Here is a 12,531-nt window from a genome sequence, read left to right as displayed (position 1 = left end):
TTGGGTGAGATTAGCCCTGCAGAAAGGTCACTTAGCCACTAGTGCCATTCGAAGTTGCTTTAGCCCACCCTGTGGTGAATGCAAGCTCTCAGGTTAACACTGGCAGTGAAACCCCTTGGCATCCCAACTGATGAAATGGAAGGAGAAGGAAAAGGGAATGGCTCACACAGCATATACTCCCAAGCATCCCTGGCTCATTAGTTGTTGGGTGTGAGGTCCATTTCCAGCAAGACACAGGAAACACAAGGGGCCTCTTCCTCCCTTTTCTAATAACCCTGCATCCAGGCCTGTGGATGCTGAGGCAGGGTCAGCTTCCTCTGGCCCCGACTCAGAGGCAGGGTCATTGCATGATAACCATGCCCTGAAATTTAGAGGCTTCTCTGTAAGACATGATATACTTACTACAAGACATCCTCTAGAGAAATGCCTGATAATAACAATCTCAGGCTTCGGCATTATCCATGCATCCCTAAGTAAATGTTCTGCTCAGACAGAAAAGCAAGGAGGTCCGTGTGTGCCTTCAGAGCAGAAGGCAGGTTAAAAGCGGTGATGGAGTATTCTTTCTCCCCTACTCAATGCCATGCTGTGTATTCTTTACCACTCCAGTTCAAGTCACAGGGGCTGGAGATGGCAGCCGTCCCCTTTCCAGTTCAGCTCTTGTACCTGCTCTCCTACAATGTTATAGCTCACTGGAATCCCCAGCTCTGCTCGTATCCAGACAAAACAGCAATAGACTTGGACTTGCTGCCCAAAGTTATTTCTTTCATTACAATAAAGAAAGAAAGGAATGCAGCTTTTAATGTTGGACCAAATAATACAGAAATGGAAATTTTACTTTGAAAATTATTCCTCCTTCTTATGATTAATATAATGGATTTCCTAAGAAATATCATTTTAATCCCTGTCAGTATCATAAACATTTCCATTGTTTGTTTTGTTCCTACAGAAAACATCTAGAAATGTGTAGATTTTCCCTCATAGACACAGTGCTGTACTTTTGTATGAATTCTGTTGGGGGACCCCCGTGTGTGTGTGTGTGTGTGTGTGTGTGTGTGTGTGTGTGTGTGTGTGTTCCTTCCTCCCTTCCCCCCACCCATCCTTTAGCAGCAGTATGGCTCATTTTCATTTTGGTTGCCATAAGAAAAGACACCATGTTCCAGGCCCATGACCAGTGCGCATTTCATGTTCTCGCTCAGCTCTCTCGTGTTCCTGTTTGGAGAGTCTTCCTTCCATTGCCCACTGGTGCTCGTCACAGACTAGCTTCACACAGGACTAGATCCTGTTTGCTGTTTTTAAACAGACGAAGTAATGACTACCTAGTTTGAAAGGCTCTTTGGGATTATAGGCTTGGTTAATATCCTCTAAAAACAATTTCCCAAAACTGTTGCAGAAGATTATAAATGACTTTTTATGTGATTGCATCCCCTGGTGCTTTGAAATGAAAGCACAATAAAGAATATAAAAGTGCTTGGTCAGAAAAGCTAATCTTGAGTTGATGCCACTTACATTTAGATTTAAAGAAGTCGGTCTATTTATTCCTTCGAAATTTGCTGCCGGTTTTAAATTCAGAAAGCATGGAAATTAAAAGCCCTAGTTTGGTCATATACATTGTGAAAAGTTTTAATGCCTACATCCGGTTGATTTCCAAGAATTCTGACTGTGATAAACAGAAGGCACGGGCAAATACAGTTAGTTATGTTTAATGAAACAACTTTATTGCGGTAATTACTAATAATCTAATAATGGTTATCTAATATGTGATCCATGTACAGGGAATTGAGGCCATTAGAGTGTAATAATGTCCCCGCTGTGCCTCCAGATCTGCAAATCCACAAATTCACATTACATGTAAGACAGCCCCTAACTAACAACAGCTCAACTCAATGCTTTTTTCTTTGCCTTATGAGAATGAAGAAGCGATATGAACTCAGTAGACACCACAATCATAGTATTTGTTTAGCTAATGGTGCCAGGGCTAAAAACCAGGGCTTTGTGTATGCTAAGCAAGTTCTCTGTTACTAAACAGCATCCCCAGCCCCTAGTCCTAATTTTGAATGTTGTAGTTTTCTTGGGCTTGCAACATGCAATTCAGTTCTCACGGTGAGACTGGGCAGCGACAGCAATTTCCAGCTCCGAGTCAGCCATGCAATCACAGGCAGAAGCAATCAACACTCTGTAGAGTGTTCTGTTGCTAAGCTGGTATGTTTACTAGGTTAGGTGTAGTCCATGTATTTTTTCACTCACTTGACAATGATTTTATCAGGGCATAACTCCATTGCACGCTGTGGAACATCTGTAGTGGTCCAGTCCAATTCCCACCTTTTATGGGTAATAGAAAATAAAGCAGTATATCATAGTGGAAAGCTTTTCTGCTCAGAATCCAGACCTTGGTTCTATTCCCAGATGGTCCATGTGACTAACAAAGCATCTATTCCTTCCATCGTGATGTGAGAAATTCAGATAAATGTCTTCAGGGAGCTTTCCAAACCCAAAATTCTAGGACTCTCTGAGCTATAATTCTACTTCAAATGACAACTGGCCTTAAGCCCACAACATAGGATGCCTTTTAAGATGGCTGGTGTAGTGGGAAGCCTGCTGAGCCCCTGGCAGCAGCTCCAGGACAGGGTGCGGTGAGCTATGAAAAATCAGCCTGAGGGGGAAAGATCTGGGTCGGGATACCCTTGCCCTCTCCCCTTTCAGCCAGCGTCCAATTGCAAGCCTTCAACCACAAGGAGATGGAAGAGGCCCCTTTGGACATGTACAGATTTTTGTTTTACAACTCATATGGAGGGAGCCTGCTTATGCAGGGTCGGGCTCTTGGTTCCCAGCCAACCTATGTTTCTTATATTAAATACAGTCTTACAAATCAGAATATTGAGAAATCAGAGACAGCATTTGAATGATGGTGTGCTTACCATTTCTGTACTTTTTCTTCTTTTCCTCTTAAGGGTTCTGATTATAAGTCAATAAGTTGTTCATGTGTATGTGCACACACACACATACACATGCCTATTTTCATGTGTAGATAGATATGTGTGTGCATATGCACATGTATACACATGCGTGTGCCTGTGGAGGCCAGAGGTCATTTTTATGTGTCCTTCCTCAGATGTCATCCACTTTACTGTTTAGACCCAGTCTTTCTCTGAGAGTTGGAGTTTACCAGTTAGGCTAGACAGGGACCTGCCTGTTTCCACCTCCGCGGGTGGCATGGACTCGAAGCTCATGCCGCCACACCAGGCATTTATGTGGGCCTTGTAGACTGAACTCAGGTTCTTGCGCTTGCACCGAAAGCACTGAACTGACCAAGTTTTCTCCCCAGCCCTTCAGCCAGTTGTAATACACTGCAAACTTGAATGCTTCTCCCTCAAAGCGCTCATGAGGGCTACAGATGTAGTTCAGTTGCAGAATGTCCATGTCATGTCTAAGTCCTAGATTCCACTCAAGAACAAACAAGCAAGACTCCATCAAAACCTAGTCTGGAAACTGAATCTTCTTCCTCTCCTCCTCTCCTGAAGTTGCTGGCACTTTCTTTGGGAAGATAATTTGTTTCATGAAACAAGTATGATCTGAGTTTTGTTAATTAGATAATAAACATCTTTGATGTAATGCTGATCCTATGTTATGGGGGCCCAAAGAGTAAGAAGAGTGTGTTCAGGTCACCCACTCTCTAGTATAGCTCATCCCTCACCATGACACCTGCCCAGAAACCCAAACCTGCTCAGGGGAGCCCATAGGCTGAGCATGGCTGGCCCTGACTAATGGAAGTAGTGGACCCTAGGAAATACTTCCAAATGTAGAAGGGAAGGGGAGTAACTTTATGGGTAATGGGAAGGCACAGGAGGTAAGTAGCATGGTGGGAAAGAGACCCAGGGTCTGTCTGAGCAAAACTTTCCTAGCAAACTAGGCCCTGATCTCTAGAAAGCAAGTAAAGTGCCCCTAAGAATTGAGTGTTTCTGAGTGCTCCGCCCTCCAGAAACACTGCATGTGCTCTTCAGTCCTTAGCATCCCCACTCTACCTCTTCTTTCTCCCTCCCTCCAAAACACAAGGTCTTTTCTGCGTAGGCCAGGCTGGTCTCAAACCTCAAACTAGAGATCCCGAGTCCTGGGACAATAGATGTGCTGGTACAGGGTGCTCACCAGACATGGGATCTGAAAGAGTTCTGGATAGTGTGGGAGGAATAAAAGAGCCGCTGTGTTAGCTGTTCTCTGGAGAAATAAAACCATCAAAAATATTATCTAGATAGACAGACACAGATATAGAGACAGACAGACAGACAGACAGACAGACAGATAGATAGATAATTGCGTGTGTGTCTGTGTGTCTATGTGAAAGACAGAGATGACCTAAATGTACACAAGACACATTTTATTTACCTATACATCCATAATCAAAATGCAACTTCATCTACTGTTTTTAGTGTGCCTGCATTATTTTGACTGCAGAAACATGCATGGAGTTTGTACTTGAAACATCATGGTGACACTTACAACGTCTTGTATTTAAAAGCGATTTGGCCTTCCAACTTCTGGATTTGGGCTATGCAGCCTGAAGTGCCACCAGTCTGCGGTAGCGCCGTCTTGAGAACTGGTAGCTAGCTCACCGTTCTGACTCAGAATATGTTGACGTGCTATGGTGGGTGAGGGCACGTGCCAGTCAGCCTTGACTTAATCCCAGACATGCCTCACAGGAGCTCCATAGCTCAGCATCTAGTCTAACTGTTCTGTCCTTTTCTATGCTCCTTTACAATATTCAAGGACTAATAATAATACCCGTCAGAAAATTAAATTAGTTAATGCATAGCAGCAGACATGTGTACAGGTAGAAGGGACATGGTATATACTAGAAAAATGACAATGTTGATAATTGCATACATTTTATAGTGAAATGCTGTTCCAGCCTTGGCTCAAAAGCGCTTCACTTTGGTACATTTGGAGGAAATATCATCCAGAACAGTAACATGAACACATTCAATTAGCCCACTCTTTGGATAGACTAAAACCAAAACTTCAAAGCTTTAGCTGGCTGGAGGCTGCTGCCAGATTTAGAAAATGAGTTTGAGAAGATGAGATAGAAAGTAACACATTCTCAAATATGCATGGGCCACTGAGCGTCTGATTCACTTCGCTACTTCTGTTCCGTTTAGTGTGTCAGAGTTAAAAAAACTGTCCACGTTTTAAGTGGTTCTTTGGCATCTTAACATTGAAAACATTTGCAAACAAACCAGAGTACCCACAGCAAGCCACGCTGGAGAATTCCCCCACCGAGCTCTTTGTCAGGATTTGAGTTGTTGGATGTGTTGGGTGATTGGTGTTAGGGGAACTCACCTGGCCGATGGAACATCATCCTTTGGTAAGTCGCTAGGACTCAAGACTCCTAAACCCACTGGCAGAGCAGCTGAGTGGCATAGTTCTTCTCTCTGCTTGTGCTAACTCTGGATTGCACAAACAACCGTGTCATTTGATAAAGGATCCTGTGACCTTTGAGACAGGTGGTGTGCACTATACGAGATGTGTTTATACATGAAGAAATCCTTTCAGAATTTGAGGTAAACCTGATGAGTGTTCCAGTGCCATTGGGGGGACTTTTTACCACTGATTCTCTATTGCTGAGTATAGAGCAGAGGCTCTGATACATCCGTGGGGGCTTGTATGGCATTCTTAGAGGGCTAGTAACCCATAGGTGATAGATTAGCATGTCTCTGACACATGGCTTTCTGTTCCTGTATCAGTTTGGTGGTATTTAAAACGTTCCATGTTACCATTAACCTGTATTTCTATCAATGATCATTTCGTTTTGACAAGGGGAATCTCACATTTGCAAGTTCCTCTGTCCGAGAGCCTGTCACTGAGCACATATCCAAACCTAGCTTTGAAGCTGATGATACTGGCCCATTTGATGATTACCTTAGGAAAATCATACTTTAACTGAGGAGGAATACTTGCCCCATTTGCCAAGTGACTCCAGATAGACACAGATTGAATGGAGTGTTTCAAAGCCAGCGTCACCAAGGGCCCTGTGCTGCTGTCCTAGCATGGTATGGCTTGTGTGGTAGTTTTGCACCAAGGCTGCCCTGTGAATACCCTCCTCCTCCGCTCTTGTTCCTAACTTGCAAATATATGGGTCAATTTGTATGCATTGGTCTGTTTGTATTCATTCTATGTACTTGAAAAATTTCAGGAAAAGAAATTTGATCATGGTACCTGTATGTTATTATTGGTTTTCTTTGTTATTCTTATACTCCGTTCTTAGCCGCGGTTATGGTGGCACATGCTTTCTTTGAATGCTACTATAAATTTAAAATGCTTTTCTAATCAAAAGGCTGTTAGAGTGAAGCCGGTTTCAGTCCATTATGAAACTCTGCAGTTGTTCTTTCCTGAGAGCTAAACTCAGAATGCACAGAGCTGTGCCTCCTTGTATTTTCCATTATTTTTTTTCTTTTGGAAAGCATGCCATTCATTTAATACTTCATTACAGCCCAACTGCAGTATGTATACACGGCGTGCAAAATGAGCCATTCTGTTTTAAAACAGATTGCAGATGAAAGGGATCCATTCATTGCTTGCTTGCTTGCTGTAATTACTAGAGCACTAATTACTCCAAATCACTGACACACAGGGTCAGGAAAGATGACAACAGAAACATCAAAGGAAAGATGTGGCCCACTTACTATGACAGATTTTTTTCATATTCTCAGCCATGCTTTTTTTTTTTTTTTTTTTGTGGCTACTGTTTTCCAGTTTGATGGTGGGAAGGTGGGGGGGGGCGGATTGAGAAACACACACATACACACACACACACACACACACACACACAGTCAAGATTGCTCAATGTTTACTATTATTTCATTCGCAGTTTGACGGTGAGAACATGTATATGAGCATGACAGAGCCGAGCCAGGACTATGTGCCAGCCAGCCAGGTGGGTTAATTAATCTTCTCTGCCTTGTTTCAAATTGTAATTAAACAAATTCAAAGAGTTGCATTGCAAATGAGTAGCACTATCAGTAACTGCCGCAATCAGGAATAATCATAATTTATAAACAAAGCATTTAAGCCTTGTTTCCAGTTAATGAGATGGAGCTGATAAAACACCAGCTTTGGCGTTTGTTGAAGGATGCTACCTTGCTCCCCTCCAGAATGCCGAGCAGCTGTTTTGCCAGCGTGCGCTTTCCCAAACAGTTGTGTTACCTTTAGGAAATAAAGTCGCTACAGGTGCACGTTATTTGTGTTGCTGGCGGTGGATGAGTTTATCATTGGGAGCTACACGTGCCACCAATAGTGTCAATTATCAACTGTTTGGGACCATTTTCAAGCATGCATATTGTTCATCTCTGAGGTACTATGGCTGGTGAGTCCTAGATGGCTGCTTTTAGAACTTTCGAGCAGGGTGGGGGGAGAGCGGCTTTCGGGTCCCCGAGCACAAGCATGATTGAAATCTTTCAAGGGCACCTTTGTGTCCATTTCCCTGGGAAAGGTTGACAAGGTATTTAATCATGAGAAGAGACGGCGAAAGTGGAACATGGATGTAAATGGTTACATTTATAAAAGTAAATGCTTGGCTATTTATTTTTAGATACTTAAAACCGGGCCCTCTAGTCCGGAGAGGGCAGTTAAAGCAAAATTATAACTGCCCTAGGGTGCCAGGATAGCACAGAATATCAGAACACTATAAGCAAAAATAAATAAGCAAATAAATGAGCGTGGGGAGAGTTCACGGGAGCATCTCGTGGACACGAACCTATTTTTTTTCTTCAGTAGTAAAAAAATCACGTTTGCCTGGGCTTTCATATACCACTCACTGAAAGCATGAACTCCCAGGTAGTAGTTTTCAGTGCCTGTTTATCGGCCCGAGTTTGTTTGACCACTGAGAGGGGGTGCAAAGGGCCTGCATACAGAAGCGTTTTCTTTCATGGTGGTTGTCAGAAAACGCAGTCTAGTGCACATACTAGGAGGGCTGCCTGTGAGCGAGTGTCTCCTGCTTAACCAACAACAGGAGTGCACACACCTCCATGACTCAGCATTTATTTAGGGGTCATTATGACCACTGCCATGTCTGAGTTCATTCTGGAAACTCCACCATATTGTCCAACCATAAAGGTCATCGTGGTGTTCAGAGACCCAGACTCTGCCGACTCCCATGCTATCGAGGAGATCGGTGCAAGCACCTCTCTGAAAGGCAAGCTTTGCATGCACAATCCTTCCTCCCCTGAATTCCTGCCACTAAGTACCCTCCAGGACCCATAGGTAGTTCTGAATAGGACTGTTTGATTAAAAAATGAAAAATGTTACTATTAATTTGCTTCTAACCATCAATCCCAAAACTGTACTGACAAGTTTAGTATTACTATTAGATTAAAGCAAGCCAGTACCATCTCTTTGGGCCTTTAGGGTTTTGAAGTGTGAAGGCTAATTGAATTTGTTTGAAACAGTAGAAACACAAACTCAATAAATGATCACTGTTATAAGGCAGCTGCTCGCTCGCAGAGAATCATTATGTCCATCTTAAGGAGTTTTGGATAAAGAATGGCAACTTCAGAATATCTGCATCTTTTCAATTCAGCTCCTTAGATTTCTAAATTTGACTACAGTGTGGAATGTTAATTCCTTACTAAAATCAAACCACCAGCGCTGTTTTTCATAATATTTTGGTCAGGAGTTCTTAAAACTATTTCCAATGCAGTGGTTGTTTATAATAAAGGAATAAAGAGATGCAAATAAATTTGTGCTTCCTAAAGATATGGCAGCTTAGTGAGCCAGCAGCGAGGTATTTTTTTGTGTAAATAATGCAGAATGTATGCACATGCTTTGCTTTGTTTTGCATTTTAGAATGGGTTGTTTTAAAAGTTAGACTAATGAAAGATAATACAAATAAACTTTGCAATATACTGTGTTCAAGATTTCATTACCTGTTCTTTTGGGGGAATTTCAATCAAGGTATCCTTGAGGCAACCATAAATAAGACCTCAGTCATCCTGGAGGAAAGCAAAGAGTTTTGTTCCGTTTCCTGCCTCACATCAAACAGCTGCACAGTTTAGTAATCCCGGACAACTCTCCTCATGGCAGCGCTCAACATTTTAATTCCTGTTCAGTTTTCAGCTCGGTGCCTGCTGTGGGACGTACGGACTAGGTTGCTAAGTAGCAACATATGGAACAGGATTTTTGCTGCAATGCTTCTGCAAGCATACAGCATAATCCTTAACTTGAGAAGATTTTTATAGAAAGCCTAGGCTGGAACTGCTCCAGAAATGAAAGAACCCTGTAAAAATTAATGATATTCTTTTAGACAGTCTCAAAGGGCTCCTTGCCCTATCTGCCAAGTGCACTCCCTACCTCTTAAACTAGTGTATACAGACCCTTAAAATGTTTTGCATATGGTTTGGTAATTGATAGGCAGGTTTTAAATGGAATACACCAGGATAATAAGACTGACGAGTATGTAATAAAACCCATAACATTGTCATTGCACCCTGACACCATGCTTGCAAAAGTGACTATTTTCTGCTCTAGCAGGTGTAGCCGTTCTGGGCACTCAGGCTATTTACCTTGTTTTAACCTGGAATATAATCATCTGACTCCAGGCAGTGCCCTATCTCTTCTCGTACATTTCTGAACCCTGTCTGAAGGGACCATGTTGCTAGATGCGCATGACCTTGCAGGATCAGGCTTGTCCAATTTGAGAGAAGGTATGAAAAGACTGTAGGAGAGCCAGATGTGAAGGGGACAGAAGTCCCTCAGAGGCCTCAGCCTTCTTGCCATCCTTGAGTGAGACAACAGAGTTAGATTAAGATACAAAAGAGCGGACACAGAGAGAGAACAAGTCAGGAGATAGAGCTTGAAGACCATTGTTAACATCCTTGAGATCTCCCGAGTGCGAGATGCTATCCTTGCCACACTCATAGATAAGGGCTCCTCTGTGGTGGCCACATTCATCCTTGTAACCCTTCTTATGTATTTGTGCCCCATATGATGCTGCACATCTTAAATAGATATAACAATATTTATTTAGAATTTATCTAGACGTCTATGCCAGAAAGCATAGCATGGCTGTGGGGAGCTGGGCTTCCTGCCTGAACAGGATTTCCATCAGGCTGCTCGGCTCCACCCTCTGTGGAGCTGTCCTCACCGCTCACCTCATTAAGCTCTTCTCTCTGGCTCCCAGCAGCAGTGCAGCACCTTCCATTGCTTCTTAGATGTGTCTTAAGATGCCAGCGACCTTCTGAATTAAGGACATCACAGGGATGAGTATCATCTGGTTTTCTTCATCAGTGCTCTCTGGGGCCCCTGAGATAGCTTATTCTTGGGTCTATGTCATGGCTTCCCATTCTTTCTTCTTCTGCATTCATAACAGGAACCTCCATCCCAGCAACTTGCTGCTGTTTGTAGTTAACAGTCCCAGAGCCCTGTGGCCACTTGACTCTCCAAGTTCATCTTTGCACCAATGTTTTCTCAAACCTATTCTTAGAATGATGTTCTAAACTTTACAGACACGCCAATGGCTGTTTTGTAATTTATGCTTTCCCAATGAGAAAACACTGTAGATCGGAGTATAATGAGGTATGCCGGAAAGACCATAGAAAGGGTAGTGTTTTTAAGAGTATTTTTTTAAAAAAATTCTTTAACATAGGGCATAAAACATCCATGATTGTGTCATAAATTTGAACTAAATATTAGACCAATTGCTTTTAGATTGGTTCCTTTTGGAAATTTTTCTGGAGTAAACTTGACTTGACTTTTTGACCACTGGCCCAATAAAATGATGAAGCTGCATGCATCGAGTAATCTAGTTAGCCCAGCAGAGTCTGGCATCTTAGCAAGCACAGACTAGTTACTCAAACCAGTCCTCAATCTCACATCCACATGATTACCGTGCGGTCCCTGAGGTATTCATTACAGACAAAATTGCTCCTGTTGCCTCGCATACAAGCTGAGTTTTCAATGGGAAATGAAAGGATGCCTGGAAAAATAGGCCACCTAATTAAGTTAAACTACTCTAGCATTTGGCTTGACATCTTCATTACTCAAAATTTAAAAGATGCCTCACTTGAACACACAAGTTACTATTGTTTATGTTGTTTTCTTCCTAAATTGGCTTCTTACATGAAAGTCTGTTTCTCTTCATTATATCTTGAAATAGCTCACATATTTCTTCCACTTTATGAAAATGTCTTAATGGTTGTGTGGATACTGAATACTGGCACCATACCAACAGATACCGTTGAACTCACGCTCGTTAAAGGTGCACCAGTCTTCTTGTATATTTTCTGGAACACTTAATGCGCCAGCATGGTTAAGCTTAAATTTATCGTCATTATTAATTACTATTTTATTTCATTATTACTTTGCAGACTGTTGGCTCTGTTAATTACAAATGACGATCCATGTGTGAAATACAAATTTCTTAAAAATGTAAATAGACTGTAAAATGGAGACTGAGCGCCATTTGTCCCAGAGAAGGGTTGTGTTTCAACCCTGCCAGCAGAGCTATTTCGGGAACATTTTAAAACATAAACACATGTGAAGCTCACCATCCCCTGATTGCCAGTTTCTACTCATTGACACTAATGAGGCTGCTGACAGGTTAAATGTTGTGTATCATATACATTTCCAAGCGGTGGGATTTGTGAATATAAGACTCATTTTTTACTTTCAGAAAATGAATGTTTGTTGCCGGGCATGCTTCAGCATTTCATTATAATTGTCTAATAGTCTGTTTTTTCAGGCATTAGGGAAATGCATCTCAAGTGATAAAAATTATGAAAACATGTGAATGGAGCTGCATTAGTGGTAAAAACAGATCTCGGAAATGCCAAGCTACATTTGGAGCTAGGTTGGCTCCATGGGGGTGAGGGAACCTCCAGAGACTGGAAGCCATGCAGGCCATGGGAGGAGGCCTGTGCAGTAGAACACAGCTGACCATCGCACGGTAGACTTGACGGTTGGAAACTAATTCTTTTGCCTTGTTCGCAATTATACTTTGAATTTCTTTTTTTATAATACCTCGATGAGCCTGACCTTTTGTGTTCAAATGTGTGTTTATAGCACACTATTTTGGGTCACTCCTAATAAACTTGTCACCAAAGAAGGCCTAAAAATATAGTGGCATTTCAGTCTCTGAACATAGTGTTGAGTCATGATGCCTGTGTGTGCCAACTGTTTCCAAGGCAATTAAAGTTTGTTCTAAACAATCACCAAAACCTTAATATGTCAAGTAGGAAAGATTATGTTCATGTCAGTACAAGAACAATGCCAAGGCCCGAGGGATTTTTTTTTCCACTCGCCCCAGATCTCTGGTTCTTTCTGTTGTCCCCTCACCTGCCACCCCAAACACCTTTCAGAAGTGTCAAGTTTCCCTCAGTAGTTTCAGTTCCTGGGCTTGGAAACACAACCAGCTAGACTTCCCAGAAGCTCAAAGAGGTTTCACTTTAATTTTGATTTATTTCTGTATTTTTCTCTGCTTCATCTCACCTATCTTATTTAATAGTATAGATATTTAAAATATTTAGTAGAATCCCTAATAGGTTGGCTTCA

At 42.1% G+C, this 12,531-nt stretch overlaps 1 protein-coding gene across 1 annotated transcript in view; it reads left to right on the top strand.

Moving 5' to 3' along the window:
• The window catches only part of Tox (thymocyte selection associated high mobility group box), a 283,439-nt gene that overhangs the window by 141,438 nt on the left and 129,470 nt on the right, over positions 1-12,531 (top strand). Inside the window, exon 2 of the mRNA XM_038348106.1 lies at positions 6,857-6,922. Coding sequence (XP_038204034.1) covers positions 6,857-6,922 — 66 coding nt within the window. The remainder of the gene's footprint in view (positions 1-6,856; positions 6,923-12,531) is intronic.

This window comes from Arvicola amphibius, chromosome 11, assembly GCF_903992535.2.
Source record: "Arvicola amphibius chromosome 11, mArvAmp1.2, whole genome shotgun sequence".
Classification (NCBI taxonomy): domain Eukaryota; kingdom Metazoa; phylum Chordata; class Mammalia; order Rodentia; family Cricetidae; genus Arvicola; species Arvicola amphibius.
This window is presented reverse-complemented; position numbering and strand designations above follow the sequence as displayed.